This window comes from Hippoglossus stenolepis, chromosome 20, assembly GCF_022539355.2.
Source record: "Hippoglossus stenolepis isolate QCI-W04-F060 chromosome 20, HSTE1.2, whole genome shotgun sequence".
Lineage (NCBI taxonomy): Eukaryota > Metazoa > Chordata > Actinopteri > Pleuronectiformes > Pleuronectidae > Hippoglossus > Hippoglossus stenolepis.
In genome coordinates this window covers 8,018,402-8,036,425 of record NC_061502.1, presented here as the reverse complement: position 1 = coordinate 8,036,425, position 18,024 = coordinate 8,018,402, and the positions used below count along the sequence as shown (strand labels likewise).

The 18,024-nt window shown below is 45.8% G+C and overlaps 1 protein-coding gene across 1 annotated transcript; it reads left to right on the top strand.

The window, feature by feature from the left end:
• Positions 1 to 1,189: 1,189 nt before the first annotated feature.
• On the top strand, positions 1,190 to 14,357 carry lrfn5b (leucine rich repeat and fibronectin type III domain containing 5b). Its single transcript, XM_035143348.2, has 6 exons — positions 1,190 to 1,965; positions 7,416 to 8,332; positions 9,088 to 9,262; positions 10,741 to 11,080; positions 12,221 to 12,521; positions 12,654 to 14,357. The coding sequence occupies exons 2-6, from the start codon at positions 7,442 to 7,444 to the stop codon at positions 13,347 to 13,349; spliced, it is 2,403 nt and encodes an 800-aa protein (XP_034999239.1). The 5' UTR covers positions 1,190 to 1,965; positions 7,416 to 7,441; the 3' UTR covers positions 13,350 to 14,357.
• Positions 14,358 to 18,024: the final 3,667 nt, after the last annotated feature.

Here is an 18,024-nt window from a genome sequence, read left to right as displayed (position 1 = left end):
GAACACCTTCAGTAAGTAAATCAGCTTCTTGTGAAGAAACAAAACATTTTCCCTCCTTTCATTTGCTAGAATTACATTTTAATTACAGTACTTATTCCTAAGACTTTAACTTTTGCTCTTGAGTCGTCTGTTTCGCAAATTTTACTGTTTCTCATTTGTGTTTTCTGGGTGTCTTGGAATGTTTTGTTTATTGTCTGCCTATTAATTCCACAAACATGTGTCTGTCTGTCTGTATGTGGAACGCATATCTTGCTACCATTCATCTTATCGGCTTCACACTTGGCATGTGTTTTGTCAATGGCCCGAAGAAAGGCAGTGTAGAATTTGGTGTGACACTTGATGCATTCAATAACAATTTGCCCTCAGTCTGTGGACCAAGTTGAAAATGTCTTCTTCTACGTCCTCAGTTAAATTACAGCCGTGGTCGACAATTGGGTCAAACAACAGGTCACAATCGCTGCCAGATCATTTTGATAATCTGATTATTTTTATTTCAACATATCAGAATGACACATACATTCACGGGTGTTGCAGGCGCTGATCTCCTTCAAGCAATTTATTTTCAAAGTAAGCGCACAACCTTCATTTTGTTGCTGCAATGCTTTATATTGAGCTGAATTACAGAGCTTTTTTTGAAAAGTTATGAAATTGGGTGTGGGAATTGTGTTGGTTACTTAACAGACATGTAATGTACAAAACAATTTGACCAGTAAATCATTCAAACTTGTATATAAACCACACATGTGAATAGTGATAAAGCAAATTCAGTTCGATTTTATGAAACCATTGACTATAAAATCTTCATTGCAGATAAACCAGGTAGGATGAACACAAAGTTTTCTACCTTCACTTTGCACCCCAGACTGTTTAGAATGAGCACGGCACTAGTTTCGCAAATTTTACTCTTTCTTATTTGTGTTTTGTTTGCATCATAGAATCTTAGAACCTCACTATATCCCCGAGTAAAGGGGGTTAGGGTAGGGTTGAATTTAAAAAAGAGTCTTATTCAGGCCCATATTAGTTCGTGCCTGGCTCCGGCTTGTCTAAATCTAATGAACATGAGCATTTTATTTTATTTTATATTTCGTTCTTGGAGAATATTATAGGCCCATTGCGTTTTCGTGCAGGAGGGTTGAAGCTTACATGAATAAATTATGATGCCTGCCTGTGAGATAGGCTGAGAGGCACTGCTGCATCTGTCTGCGCACACAAATGGTCTCTGTGCAGCTCGGAGCGCCCCGATTACCATTCCGGGCACAGCAGCCCCCTGGTCAGGAATGGAGCCGGGTATAGGTGCTTGACAGCCAGTCAGTCCGGGGTGCAGGAGCAGGAGCAGGGGGAGGAGGGGGTGAGATACGGGCTGTATTATGGCAGCAACCTTTCCGTCAATCTGGATTATCTCGCGCTGAGCCCCCGTGCGTCGCCGGCGAAAGCGACAGGAACATCTGGCCGCATCCAGCTGCATGAACGCGGGCGGCCGCTGTAGATATTAAAGCAGCCGCCGTCGCCACATAAGGCGTTTTCTCTCTCTGGAGGTGCGGATGCGCAGTGGAGGCGATCCCCGCACAGCTGCAGGCAGCCTCCGAGCCACACCGGGACCCTGCACGCTGCGTTTTCCATCTTTCCTCTTCCCCACCGAAGGAGGAAAATCTGAGCTGCACTCCTCGGATTTTTTGAGGGCATCAACACAGAGGAGAGGGGTCGTCCTTCTACGTGGAGGCTCATGGATTTCTTGAAGGGCATCGCTGGTTACGCAGGCCACCATCACATGTTGTAGGAGCCGAGACGCGTGTTTTCGGGACACCTGAATTATCTCCCAAGAAAAGAAGAAGAGACCCCATCTTTTCTTTTTTTTAAGGCAAGACAGTATCAGTATGCTCTCAGCTCCTCTGGGAGGAAATCAGCTCAAACCCACCACCCTCCTCCACCTCCTCCTCTGAGTTGGCTTGATGTTCCATCTGCAAGGTAAGTTCAATATTTCAGGATGCCATTGGTGTGAATCGCAGCAACTCTTTTGGGGAGGGGGGCATTCACTTTAAGTAGTTCTCTCAGGACCCCCCCAATCTGAAGGGGTTCACATGTCCCCCCTCTTGTGACATGGGGGCTGTTAAACCCACCAGCAGGACCCCTGCACCGCAAGGTCAGAAAAAGATTTGCCAAGGAACCACTGTCAGATAAGAATTTTTATTTTTAGTCTCCGCTTGGCTGCATCCTGTGCTGTTTTTTTCTTCTCCTACAGGTGAACGTGAGAATCTGATGTGGCCATTATTCAGCCCTCTGTTGGATGTACGAGCTGCATGCAGGATAAGATCCAGATCTCAGATGTGCAGATGTGTTTTATCGTGTCATTCTTTCCTGATCTTCAGAGGATAGGCAATAATATGTGACAGTCTGTGCTGTGGCTTAACCCCCTTGCTGATATGCAAATGATACATCAGCCATTAGGCAGAGATAAAGTCTAAATGAGCCTAAGTAAAACATGATAATATGATGTGGGATGACTGATGAAGAGAGGTGAAAATGTGGTCCCGGAGATTTTTCTTTCCTCTTCTACAAAGGATGACTTCCACTGATCTCGCCTTTCTAGTGTTAGTTATCACACATCTTATTATTCATGAGTGCTCGAGGCAGCATTGCAACTGCTACAACCAGTGAAACCAGGCTCACGCCTCATTTTGCTGCCTCTATTTGCTCCGACTGCTGCGTTAATGCACTCACTGATGTAGCCTGTGTGCGCTGCTACCTTTCAGCTGATAGCAGACACACACACACACACACACACACACACACACACACACACACACACACACAAAGGTGATGTGCGCTGCCTCGGCACCTCTGCAGACCCGCTCCACACTCACTGACCCAAATTTATTCCGCTCGCCACATGTTAAGCTTTTTTGTGTTCTGGCCGAAGAAGGGTTTCTCACGAAGATCTGAGATTGTTTGCCACACACACACATGCATGGTCCATATTTGGTGCCTTTACTGCCTAAGAGGGTCGCTTTTTTGATTACACAACAGAATGAGGGGAGAGGATTATACATTATTTAGTTATTTTGTTGCTGTGTTGGGTGGAAAATATGAGGGTCTGTGAAAGAGGGGAAATGAGCCAGTAGGTACTCTGATCGTGGATTTAGTTCTGGCTGTCCTTGTTTCCCCTCATTCAGACTGTGACATGAAGAAAAAGCCCCTGTAATACAGACATGGGTTTATCACAAAGACAGGCAGGGATTTCAGATTTTTCTTAAACGTACTGTACCTGAAATTACACCTGGGAATTGGCAGATGTGGGAAATCCACAGATCTGCGGGCCCCTAATGTGGAGAATATTCATTTGAATGGGATGTATTGATATTCAGAGAGCATCCCAGGGACATAAGCCCCTCCTCCTCGCACGCCACAACGTTGCAAGTATTATGATCCAACATCAGTGATCAGCGTTTATTTCTTCTGCTCCAGTATAGACAGCAGCTCCTATAATATTGAAGGGACTCCAGTAATAATATATGAAGCAAAACACTTAGAATTACAATGTTGATGAACAGCTCTTCCATTGATGCTATCCTTCTGGCTGCACACACACACACACACACACACACACACACACACACACACACACACACACACACACACACACACACACACACACACACACACACACACACACACACACAGACACACACACACACACATATTTGTGTCTCCATGACTTCAGAGGACGTTACAATGACTTACATAGATTTCCTGGAGACTTACTCTAGCGTTAACCATAGTTACTACTTACCTAATCTAATCTAACCTAAACCTAAACCTAAACCTAAACCTACCCTTAACCTACATCTAACCTTAACCTAAATCTAATCTTAACCTATCCTTAAAACATGTTTTCATCTTAAAAATCTAATAATTTACATTATGGAGATGTGCTTTTTGTCCCCAAAACAAGTCCCCATAATGTGATTGTGTAAACAGATTTAGGTCCCCACAACATGAGTAATATCTGGACACACACACACCATCAATGGAGTTCTCCATTTAGGTTTTTATTACATTCAGTCTGTCCAAACACTGAATCCAATACAGAATTATCTGAGTGTACTATCTCCTTTCCTCCCATCGCCACAGTGTCATAAACTGTACAATGGCTCTCATCTGGCCTTTAACCAACCCTTTTTCCTCCAGATAGGACGCTTTGTTCTAAATATTATTATTAGGTAATCTGAAAATGAGCCACTGATTACATCTCACCAAAAAACTGACGTTTTCTGTGTTGCCATGGCATCAAGGCTGTCACCCAAGAGCTATCGTATTCTAACATTGGCAGACTCTGTAGGAAAAGGGTGTCACAGTACATACCCACATGCACAAACACAGATGTGTGAGTTAGACGGCCCATAACAGCATCAATATTTGGTCAGGGTGTTTGGACTCGGGCTACATGAGCATTTACCTGGTAAAATAGAATTTCTACCACCCCAGTCAAAATATGATCCACTTCGGCCGATGCTGCAGCTCCATTTAGTCTCATAAAGCAGGCAGGCCGAGGACCAGTTTCACTGCTCTGTCGATACCATTTTACCATCACGTTGCAGCATCAGTTTACCTCCCTGACACAACAGAGCTTATTTTTGGCAGTAGCGCACGTCCAGCTGCCTTTCCCCCGAGTAACGCAGGTGAGACGCTGTATGCCGAGATGCTGCCATGTGCCAACACGTCGACCTGCGCGGAGGCATACCAAGCAGACCCCCTCTCATTAACTTCCCCTCGCAGGATCGGCTTTCCCTGATTCCCCGCCCAGACCTGGATTGCAGAGGCTCTCTCACATGATCTCCAGCATAAGTTAGACCATCTGAAAACATATTCCCTGTGACCTCACCGGCCGATTGGCATGCACTGTGCTGCGTAAGGCTTTTGTTGGCGAATGCTACCCCAGGGAGACCATAGATATCCTCTGCTACAGTATACGGGTTCTGCTGTGCATGAATGTCTGTCTCCATAGCTGGGGGTTGTTGTGTAGTGAGCTAACTCTATTAGGGACAAATCCACCCACTGGTGTGTGTGTGTGTGGGTGTGTGCTGTCAGTCTGTTCTGTTCTCTGAGGGTGAAAAGACCTGCTCAGAGGTAGTAAACGAACATTTGATTGACTAAGAAAGGGATTATGCTTAATGAATCAGTAGATTATCTGTTTTCTTGTTTATGTGTGGCCCTCCCAAGTCGTCCCATCATAATGAACAGCCCAATCTGAAGGATAATGATTTTCCGGGGGTGTGACATTTAAAGATGAAGTACGTGATTGATGAATGCATAGATTGATTATCTACTTATTTGTTCATGTACCTGATGAGTGCAACCTGTTATGCAAATCGCCATGAATCCCCCATAATTAAATGCAAATTAGGGAGGCGGCGACAGATATTTCCTGCCCCGTCTCAGGGCTGTCCTTTTGTCCTCGCAGAACAAATTTTGTAGGGATTACCATTGCAACCATTCTCTTCACGTTCGGCTGAGTTTTCACAGACGAAAAAAGCCCCATCTCCACAGAGTGAATCAATATCACGTCTTCGGCGCCATTCGAGCCTGGAAGTAGCAGGTCCTCTCTGCCTCATTGCACTTCCAGAGGCTTTGCCATTCAGAGTCAGAGCAGAAGGCGGTTGGCACACCGACATAAACCCACTCGTGTACACCTCGGCTTTTCTAGACTATCCTCTGTTACGCATGCACACGCACATAGAAGTAGGTCTGGATATTGAACTTTCCACGCAGGTACTTGGAAGCCCGTACACATAGCTTTGCAGCAAACTGAAGTCATCTGCCACTTTTACAGAGAGGCAAGGCAACGTTTAATAATGACCACCAGCTCAGATCTCTGCACCACTGCAACTCAGACTGCATTCCACCTAATGGGGCTGCTGTGTGACTTGGTAAAGTTGTCCCCTTGTAAAAATGAGGCTGTAAGAGACATTGATTCATTGCTGCATGATCAACAGTATTCATGAAAATGTCACACCCTGCATGCTCGCTCCGATGATATCTTTCCGCCCAGTGCTATTATGGGCCATTTTAAGGCGACCTCTCCCTTGCCTTCCTGAAAGACATTTTACCCACCCGTCAAAATGAACTGCTGTCAGCGGCTGCCATCAGGCCTCCTTCACTCCCCTTCTCACATTAGAAAAAATGCCCCCAGATGGCAGCGTGTCACTTCTGTCCCGTCTGATGTTTGCTTTTACTCTCATGGTATTTTCCTCATATTCCGGCTGTCAGGGTTATTACACCATGACTTGTGACTTGTGTGTCCCAGCCCCCAGTGCAACAAAAGCTTTTGAAGCATGAAGGTGCTCAGCTGGCAGGCTCTTTGCTGAGGCAAAGATTTTCCTGCACACTCTCCCAGACCTAATGCCAACAATGGATGCATTACCAGCAGACCACAGAATGCTATACTCATAAACGAGCCATTCTCTTTGGTATTTAACGTTGAGCTTTTGGATTTTTACTACTGCCATGGGTTAGAGTCCCTTGCTCTTCTCGTATGTTTTCAATGGTGTTCCTTTCCGTGTGCTGTAACGGGGGACATCCAGAGGGCTAAATATTGCATGCTCAACCAAAGCGACACTAAATTTCAGCTTGGTAAATATAATCACAACTAATGTCGCTCTCGCTCAGGGGAACATTTCGCAGTGCACCTGCAGAGCTGAGTTCTGATCTCCACATTCTTAGTTTGATGACACGCTATATCCCTGACAAGGTCTCAGGATTCATCAAATGGATCCCTCCTTATCCCCCCATCTCAGTCGTGTGATAAGTAAGAGTAGCAGCAAGAGAGAGAGCAGAGAGAAAATCAATAGCGAGGCATAGCACATCCTCGCTGAGGCACTGGGTTCAATCATCCCTTTCCTATCGGCGATATGATCCTGGGAGATATCAGTCTAATTCTGATGAGGCCCTGGACTGTCAATCTAGACTTTCATCCCTCTGTACACAAACATAAAAGGGCTGGTATTATCTTATCAAAAAAGTATGAGCAGGGGAGCAGAGGCTAAAAAGGAGAACTGTCACAAAAACCACACATGATTACTGAGGATGCTTCACTCTCAAGACTGCAGGTGACTAATTAGTTTCATGTCTAATTGCGCAGCATTTATTGTTCCGCCTCTGAGTCGCTTAGCTTCCTGCTCAGAATTTGGACTCTGTAAATCTTGCTGTGAGCTGGCAGCGATATGGGTTTCAAATCTAGCGGAAAAGCTTTGACTTTACACAGCAGAATCCCCCAGTTCCCATTTTAAGGAGGGATTTTTCAGTGCATGTGTGATTACCCAGCTACAGAAATTACAGCCTGATAAAGATGACACACATCACAGTTTTATAAATAGATTGTCCTTCTCTTTTTCCTCCCTCTTTGCATTGATCTTTTCTAGGTGTATTAACCTGACTGAGAAGCCAAATGGAGTCTCTCCTGGTTTACCTGATAGTTCTCGGGGTGGCTGTCAAAGCCCACAAAGTTCAAGTCTGCCCCAAACGCTGCGTCTGCCAGATGCTCAACCCCAACCTGGCGACTTTGTGCGACAAGAAGGGGCTGCTGTTTGTGCCCCCGAACATCGATAGGCACACGGTGGAGATGCGTCTCGGGGATAACTTTGTAACCAGCATCAAACGCAAAGACTTTGCTAACATGACCAAGCTGGTAGACCTGACCCTCTCTCGGAACACTATTGGCTCCATCGCACCTCATGCCTTCAAAGACCTAGAGAACCTACGAGCTCTTCACCTCGACAGCAACCGGCTAGCCCGCATCACCAACGACACCTTCAGTGGCATGTCCAAGCTGCACCACCTCATCCTCAACAACAACCAACTCCAACACATCCATATCGGGGCCTTCAATGACCTCACGGCATTGGAGGAGCTGGACCTATCCTACAACAACTTGGAAAGCGCACCATGGGTGGCAATCCAGAGGATGCCCAGTCTTCACACCCTCAATTTAGACCACAACATGCTCAGCTACATCCCAGAAGGAACCTTCTCTGGGCTGCAGAAGCTCAAACGGCTGGATGTGACCTCCAACAAGCTCCAGAAGCTTCCTCCTGACCCCGTTTTCCAAAGAGCAGGGGTCCTGGCCAACTCTGGGATAATGGGGCCTTTGTCTTTCGCCTTGAGCTTCGGAGGTAATCCTCTGAGATGTAACTGTGAGCTGCTCTGGCTTCGGAGATTGCGGAGGGAGGATGATCTGGAGACCTGCGCTTCACCGCAACACCTTGCTGGACGCTACTTCTGGACCGTCTCAGAGGAAGAGTTCCTGTGTGAGCCCCCTCTCATCACCAGGCACTCTCAGGTATAACCTCTGCATTTAACTGATAAGACATAACACTTACTACTGTTAAACTGTCTGAGCGAGACATTGAATTCCTCCTCTGTCAACCCGAGGTGGCACTTTGTGCTTTCTGACTGACACACCAAATATTAGCTTTGAGACCCAGAGGTGTCTTACACAACTTGTGGGTTGGACACTGATCTGAATATTGTAAAATACATACTCAAAAAATCTAATCAAACTGTGGTCTGTGGGGAGTTTTCAGAGACGTTCTTTAGCAGGATCATCAGTTATCATTTTACTAAAGCTATTTGCAGGTTTATGATGGATCCACACAGAAGCTCTTATTACACAGCAAAAGCTTACAGTGATTTAGCCCTTGATTCAAGCATCCAAACAAAATTATGATCAAACCGTTGCCAAATAACTGCAGCTATATCGTCTCATTTACATTCAGCAGACCTCCTTTGCATAATTGCAGGGGAAATTATCCTGGACTCATACACACTGCAATTTGCTGTCATGTTGATAATCGTGCCTTCATAATCATGCTAATCCAATATCATGACAAATATCAATTGTTTGATTATGTTTACATGGAATAAAGCACTAAAATACAACATCTCCAATAAAGGCATTAATTGTAATATGTTATACAGACAGAGGATGTTGTCAGTCCAAGTGGTTTTTCAGTTTTAGGATGCAGTGCATTATCACTGTGTGTTTAGCATATGCTGACGTCCTCCTGCTAACTACGTTGCCTCCCTCTGCCTCAGGAGCTGCGAGCTTTGGAGGGTCAGAGCGTGACTCTGCGCTGCAAGGCCAGGGGCGACCCCGATCCCATCATCCACTGGATCGCCCCTGATGGCCGCCTTATGTCTAACTCCTCCAGGGCCACGGTCCACACCGACGGCACGTTGGACATCCTCATCAGCACCGTGAAGGACTCTGGTCTGTTTACACCCCCGCTGGCTGTGCTTGTGTTGTTGACTCGACAAAATTAGTTGTTTTGTTTGCGTACGCAGAAGCCTATAGGCCCGAGTTTATTTGTCTGCCCCAGGTGGTATTGTTGAAGTGTGGAAGAATGATTAAAGTCATGATAGAATGAAGAGAGACTTTTTCAACTTGATGACAGACCGTTATGATTTAGTGGTTAGTTGAGATAAAAAGCTTTTCTTTTCAAGACTTTGCCTGTAGTTAAAACAATAAGCCGGTTCCAGTTGTTGATAAACTTAGCTTAGTTACCTCAGCTTTGCTCTTTAATGGGAGATGCAACACACTTTGGTTTGGCAGCAGGTTATGTGCCAGACAAAGGATCATTTCTTTTTGGATTCTCCACTGATTGACAGGAAATCTTACAGTGATGGCAATCATCCAGGGATTCACTGCTCTGTGCCAAGAAAAAGTAAATCACATAAATTCTTGTGAAACCAGATCTAATCAATTTTACACTAGTTTTTGTATGAACTAAAAATTAAATAGATAAAACTGGAGGAAAATCAGGCTTTACAGGTGTTGCTAGGCAGAGCTTGTTGGACACGCCAACTTTTTTCCTCTCGTTCTAATCATTACGCTATGCTAAGCCAAGCATAGCTTTGCCCAGTGTGAGCCCAGGCAGAACAAAGACATTGTGAGTTGCACACAGAGTCAATGAAAAGACACAGACACACAATTCTTCCCAGGATAGTGTAAATACATGTGGAGACACGTCTGTGCGAGTTGATACATTTTTTAAGCTTGAGTAAAAATTTGCACTTATCCCGGGGCTGTGTGAATCTGATTCTGAGACGTACAGAGATTAGAGAGAAAAGGAGGGAGAGAGACACTGGAGGGAAATAACAGAGGGATGTTTCTGGTGAGTTCAGTCAAAGACTAAGTTGAATACAAAAACACACACTGACACCATCACACATGACAGCTAGCATCTTTGGTTAGCTAGCCTACACCTGATGGGTATGTAATATCCATATTTATGTTTAGAAGCTTGAAATGTGTTCAGTACTAATATTAAATATTTCAAAAAATCTATATTGGAGCCAAATGACTACAAAATGAGCTACGGATCTGGGCCAGGCAGCTGGATGTGGCCCAAGTGTAGGATCCGCAGAACAGGCTTGGACCGGTGTCTGTTGGCACAACGGGCCAATTCTGGCACAGATCTGATTTCTTTTATCTGGGCCAGGTGTGGGCCAGCTCTGGTCTTGAGTTGGCCAAGAGCTGGTCCACATAAACATCCAGTGTGGAGCTGTATACTATCTGTCTTTGTAATCTTTGTATTTGTAGGGGTATTAACACGGATGACAAATGTTCAACCAATTTCACAAATATGATTGACTATGATTAGATGTTATTAATACTGATGTAATGCTAATGCTCATAATTATAGTAAATATGAGGGCGAATGCTAATCTGATTAGTTTGTTCCCCAGGCTCCTTCACCTGCGTGGCCTCCAACCCAGCCGGCGAGGCCCAGCAGACCGTGGACCTGGTCATCGCTAAACTCCCTCACATCACCAACAATACAATCGCAGAGCAGGAGCCCGACCCCGGATCATCAGATATCGCCACGGTGACCAAGACAGGCGCGGGAGACGCTGGAGGAGGGGTGCCCCTGGGGAACACGAAGACGAGCCCGGAGAAGAAAGTGGTAATCGCAGAGGCCACGTCCACCTCGGCCCTGGTCAAGTTTAACTTCCAGAGGAGTATCCCTGGAATCCGCATGTTCCAGATCCAATATAACGGGACATACGATGATTCTCTGGTGTACAGGTGAGGCGACTTTACTCTGGAGCTGCTGTATTAATAAACACCATCAAATTTCAGGTTGAGGAACATGCTCTTTTAAAACTTGATTTGGTTTTTAAACAATAACACTCACAATGGGAACTTCAGAAATACAGAGAGAACCCTAGGCAGTAAAAAATAAAACATATATATATATCCACATATACGCACCAAATAAAAATACATCAGAATAAAACTGCGAGAAAATAAATGAATAGATACATTTACGGAAATGCTCTTTTCATTAAAAATACTGGTAAAACAAAGCTATTTAATCTCATAAACAAACATCCGAGCCTTAATGCATGCAAATAAGATTAAACTGATTGGAATCATATCCCAGTCCCATGACCCTTGTTTTACCTTATTAGCCTACTTTAAAATGCTTAAACCCCTTTGGATATTTAGTCAATAAGAACTGGACCTGACTGTCAGCGTGATTATTTGTGGCTTCTATAAATCCCATCAGAAAGACAGACTAATGCACTGTATCCGACTCCTGATTCTTCCACTCGTAATCCTCCCTCGCCGGAGTGTACCATTTGCTATGTGCAGAACCTTGATAATGCTTAATCAACAAAATCAAAACTGAGTGTCAGCACTAAGCTGCGGCCCGATAAGAAGATGAAAGAGGAGTCAACCGGTGTTTTACACAGGACAATCAGACGCTTTGCACACGTCCATCTGAGGAAGCGTCCGACACAGACATCTTTCATCTCTCAGTTCTCTCGCTCCATATTTAGTGCTAATCAATGTGATATGAAGGGATTGTTGTTGAGACGCTTTTTTTCCCATATGAACTTTGACCAAATTTATGACTTATATATAAGTTATGAGGGAGATGGGTGAGTCTAGTGCTGAACAAACGGAGGCATTCTGCATCCACAGCTACTGAAAGCAACCTTTTATCCATAATGTTGCAGTGTGAATAACCCAAATGTCACAAAAGATTTATGCCTAGAAGATCTTAAATAGCACCCTGAGAGATAAAGGACTGTCATGTCATTTTATCGTCACGAAACAATAAAACAGATTATCTGATTTGCTTCTGTCTCATTTCATTTAACCCTCTCTAATCTGTGTCGGAACTCACAAAGCTGTTTTTTGTTTTGTTTTTTATTCCAGAATGATTCCTCCGACTAGTAAAGACATCCTGGTAAACAACCTGGCGGCTGGTACTCAATACGACCTGTGCGTGCTGGCCATCTATGACGACCAGGTGACCTCACTGACTGCCACCAGGGTGATCGGCTGCATTCACTTCACCACAGAGCCACAGTACCTGAGATGCCATTTCATGCAGTCCCAGTTTCTCGGCGGCACCATTGTGGTTATTATCGGAGGGATTATTGTGGCCTCAGTTCTGGCTTTTATTATCTTCCTCATTGTGCGCTACCGGGTGTGTAACCAAGGAGATGCAGATAAGGTCGGTTTGGCATGATTCCCTCTGTTTTGTTCTTTTTCTGTTCATTATCTTTGCTGATATTGAAACAGAGGTGTCTGAAAAAAGCGCCTTCATCCCGTTTTTTGTTCCCCTGCTTGTCTCCTGTCATGTCAGGCTCTGGAGATGGGGGATATTCGGTCACTGAGCAGTGATGGACAGCTACAGGGCTGTGGGGTCCCCAAGTCCCTCTCCAAGCAAGTTCTACGTCCGGAAAAGAATGACAAGGAGTGCCTCAGAGTTTCCCTGCCTCCGCCAGAGCCAGACAAGCAACGACCGCCAGCTGTAGCCACTACCAAACCTTCTGTCCCTGACTGCACTGTCTCTACCTCCGCTGCCAGCCACAGCTGGCACCCGGCCTCCCCAGGTGCCCCGAGGCCCAAACGTTCCAGCGCCCCACCAAAACCCTCAGAGGCTCGCCGGTCTGAAGCTCAGGCAGATGTTGAGCTTGAGAACATGAACCGCAATAACTCATCGGAGGTTAAAATGGCAACCACCGTCGCTTTGGCTATTCCCGGCCAGCCCACCAACTGGACCGCCGTCCCCAGGGTTCCGCGGCCACACCAGCCCCCCCAACAGCATTACATGACTGTACCTGCAGGGGCAGTGAGGGTGAACCGCAGGCATTCCCTCAACACAGACTCGTACAGGGAGCACTGCTATGTAGCCTACCCCAAAACCGGGGCCAGCCTGCGTTCCAAACGCAGCCTGTCGATGAGCGTGGAGCTGCCGCAGCTCGAGAGCACAACAAACATTCACAGGGCCAGGGACAAGCTCTCCAGGTCTGAGTGGCTTCTGGAGAGCACTTTATGATTTGGAGTTTATAACCTGTGACTTCTTGTTTTTTTTGGATCGGATTTGTGGCCCGTCGAGGAACAGACAGGGATTTTATGCCTTGTTTTGAGCTTTGCGCTCTCTACTGAGGGACCTGTAAGCTTCTCTCATATATCTGAGGGCAAGGCAGGCACACAGGGTCGTGGGAAACATTTCACATTTGTTTTCTACCTTATAACCTATCAAAGTCTTCTTTATAACGACACTTGATCGAACTCTGACGAAAGGCACAACAATGTATAAAACGACGTCATGTACAAAAATGTTTAGTTGTGTGAGATACTGTATATCTCATTACAACCATAAGTGTTCATATGGTATTGAATGCAGTAATCTCGACACTGTATTATAACCAAGCAGGAAACATGCAGAGGGTGGGGTTATTATACTCACAGTCTCATTGCCTGTTACTTAAAATGATACAATCTCTGAACATGATTCTTGTCTCCAGCTCTACAGAAACATGGTGACATGTCTTAATTAACTTGGCGGTGGTTTGGAGAGATTACGAATGTGCTTTACATCCCAGAGGTGTTGGAACAGAATGTAGTAGACAGACAGACAGACAGACAGCGCTCCATCTCCTCCTCACCAACACTCCCAGACACAGCACAATGCAGCATATTTGTGGCACAAGTCGACTCAGCCTAATACTGCCCTCCGGTTTGAATCAATACATTTTTATCACATAATTACATAAAGACTCTACTGCGATAGGATTCCTGTCACGACCGATTTGAGCAACAATTGAACCAACATGGACGATGTGACAGGTGCAGCGAGGTAATCTAACATGACAAGAGAACTCCATCCAGGGGCGTGGTTCATTTCCATATTTTTTACTTACTGACGATGACAACCATTGTAAATGAACTTGTTGATGTAAGAGAAACGATAATCATACGTATGGAAGGATGCCAGCTCTTGATTTTGCTGTTGTTTCTGTTTGATGTTTACCAGTATAAATAAACCAGTGATAAAAGGGAAGCACTCAATTTTATCTTATTTTAGCCTTGTGAATGCCCCCCCCCGACAAGTTTTTCCCCACACGTCAGGAAATGGAGACGTCTCACACAAGCGCATTAACGGAAAACGTGACCGCAAAAGCCTCAGCACAAGTGCAACAGCCACAAAGTGTCCAAAAGCGACAACATGAATGCAGGAGCCACAACACAAATGCAAAAGCCACAACATGAATGCAGAAGCCACAACACAAATGCAAAAGCCACAACATGAATGCAAAAGCCACAACATAACTTCAAAAGCCACAACACAACTGCAAAAGCCACACAATGGAAACAAAACCATATCAGAAATGAGTAACAACTTATGCTGACCATGAAATGAGCAGGACTGACTCATACAGATGTCACACAGACGTCGGTTCACTTGACTCATACATCCAGTAGCTCTGCTCATTTGATTGTCAACATCCATTGTCTCTCACCTCCATTGTGGTTGTGTTTCCTTTGTGTGGCCCTTTCATTTGTTTGTTTGAGACGTCTCGTACGAACCCCCACCATAACACCAGTGGACGCTTCTTGCCTGTGAAATCTCCACGCTCGACTGACAATGTTGTGCCTCTGACCTCGGACGTCAGCCATTACTGCAGGAACCTGCCGCAGGAGAAATTACACACAAGCTCCACAGTGGGAGCCCATGCACAACTAATTCTACAGTTACAGTAACGTCGGCCTGATAGCAGCACTGACATGGTGTTCATTATCTGCGGGAATACAAGCTCTGAGCCACTCTGTAGTTTGGTGCTTGGATGCTGCCGGATTGATTTTTGTATACATGCACTGGTATTCTTCTCACCGCATGAAACCTTGGGGGAAACAGCGGATTGGTTAGAAATACAATGTTATGCAGGGTAAACCTGTTAAGATGAGTTGCACATACAGTACGCGAGACATAAATTAATTGCTGTCAACCAAACAGGCTAGATTCAAGGACTTTTATTCCTTATTTCCTCCTCATTATGGGTGATTAAAATGCTTGGCCTGAACCTCGGTTCAGTCTTTGGCGAGAGCCAGAAGTTTATGTTAATAATGGATGCATTTCTGGAGAGAGAGAGAGAGAGAGAGAGAGAGAGAGAGAGAGAGAGAGAGAGAGAGAGAGAGAGCAGAGAGGAGTAGATGGAGGTTTTTTTTTCGTGAAACAAATACGTCAAGAAGGGCGGGAGGCAGGGAGGCAGGGGTGAGGATGAAGAAATAGAGAGGGAGCGAGAGGTGCGGAGAAGAAAGGGAGACGGCTCACAGAGAGACGAGTGGAAGATGGCACGGGGAGCGGAGAATGAGAGAGAATGCAGAGTGAAACAGAAAGAGGAGTGCAGGAGACAGAGAAAAGAACATCCTTTGTAAAGCTAGCCGTGCAGCCTCTGGCTCCTCGGTATTCAGTTCACCTTCACACAGGGGGTGATGGGGCGGGGGGTGGGTTGAACGTGGGGTGATAGGCCTCTGCTGGAGGTGCTGGAGGTGCTGGAGGTGCTGGAGGTGCAGGCGGCAAGCGGCATGACGCGGAGCCCTGCGACCAAAACCAGAACCAGACGCTCCCCTTCACAACATTGCAGAGGCCTGACCCGCTTTCCAAACCCCCGTCATGTTTCCTCTGTCTGACTTCCCTCCCTCCTCTCTACTGTCTCTTGCATCAACTGTAATAGTCTCACCGTGCTCCTGAACAGCTCCTCTGACCTCCCCCACCATCAACAACCTCCCACCTGCTGGCCCACTTGAGAGCTGGACCTGCCAATCCTGACCTGCCTTTCACAAACAGACATGCAGCCAATAGACTGTATATAAAGATGGATGCCTTGTCGCCACTTCCTCCCACTACTACAAAATTAAGCCAAAATATCTTGGATACGAACGCTGCCATCTTACGCATTTGGAAGGTTGTGGGCTGTGTCTCAATTCAAGGGCTGCATACTTTGGAGGACGTGGTCTACACGGCCCACAAAGGACGCGGTCTTCGTGGGCTGGGTAGACGGTGAAGGCCAAACCAAAATGAGACACCAGCTCGTCCCGCCCTTACCTCTGTCACCTAGCAACCGACCTGCGATGTGACTGGACGAGAAAGTTTGTATGCCCCTTGTTTTTTGTACCATTGGCTGTTTGGTAGAGTTGAAGCATGATATTCAAGCATTGGACATTTAACCGCTTGCCGGCACATTACCTCTTTGAAAAACAGTTTGTCACCGAAGCACAACGATTCCTGGGATATGTTGTACCCGAGAAGGATCCACATGTTGCAGCCTTCGTTTCTCTGGGATGGAAGGACACATTTCTCAGCCGCATTTGGAGGAGCCTTAGAAATGTCCTGACAATACATATACTTGACCTATTGCAGGTCAGTCTCAGCTTTCAATCATGACGTTTCACCCCATTTTTATAGCATGAAATAAGAAATAAGCAAATAAAACCAAACTAACCATACAAATTAACACATGAACAAACATCAGTGTGACAAGAACTGTCTACTTTCAATTTGGTCCATGTCCCATTAACTAACATAGAGGAGGCAGGATTTATATCCTGTTCTGCACCCAGCCACCAGGTGGCGATTGAGAGGCTTTGGCTTCACTTTTGGCGGGCAGCCATGTTGTCCACCTTCAAACACAGTCTGTGGGCCGGCCCCTGTCAGTCTGGGCTGATTTGATATGCTGCTCGAATGCACCAGGGTCGGAGCCTTTTCCCTTCTCTCTTTCAACAGGAGCATCAATGTTCCACTGATTTAATTCATTTTGTGCCGTCACCGCTAATGGGCTTTTCATTCCTTTGTGTGAGTTTCCTTCAGTTCTGACAGGAAGTCCCTCGACACTTAAACCAACACGGCCTTCGATACCACAATTGTCTGCTTTTAATGACAATCATGATGTGGGGGGGGGAAATCGCATTGGGAGCATTGATGTGTCCAATTTGTGAACAATTGTCTTATTTAAAGAGATCGTTGAGCCTATTTGAACAAACTGAAGAGCCCATTAGAATCACAGTTAGACCCGACAGTAATAGGAATGTTTAATTGAAGAAGACTGAGGTCCCTCAACAAGTGTGTTCGCACCTTTCGCTCCGCGTGCTGCAGCTCGATGTTTCATTATCTCCACGCAGCAGGCCCTCTTAGTCAGAGAGTCACACATGAGACATCGTATCCCTGGCAAGTATTATCCCTGGGAGTACACAGAGAGAGAGGGCCTGGGGCCAGATAGCAAATGCGACCAAAACACCAGTGATATTCCTCTCAGGGGAAGGGGGAGGGGGGCGGTGGGCACAATGTAAAATATGCACAGGCAATTCCGAAGAGTATGCATTATTGAGAGGAGTAAATGGGTCCAGGATGAACATCATGGCTCATTAATAGTGAATGTGATCACTGTTTCTGGGAAAACAGCAGTCTGGGCAGGGGCGAGATAATTGAAATGGTCAAATCTAAAGACTTCCTTGTTTACTCAGCACCAACTGTTACTGTCTCATCTAACTCACGACTGAAGCTGATAACCAAGTTGTTCTGCCACAAACTTAATTGTAGCGCCGTTCTCCTGTGCCTGGTTTTGCCGGTTCAGGAGAGTTTGGAGACAGTCATTTTTTATGACCGCAGCTTTTTGAGTCAACTACGCCTCGATTACCAACAGGATTTCGATAAAGCCCCAGACAGAGAC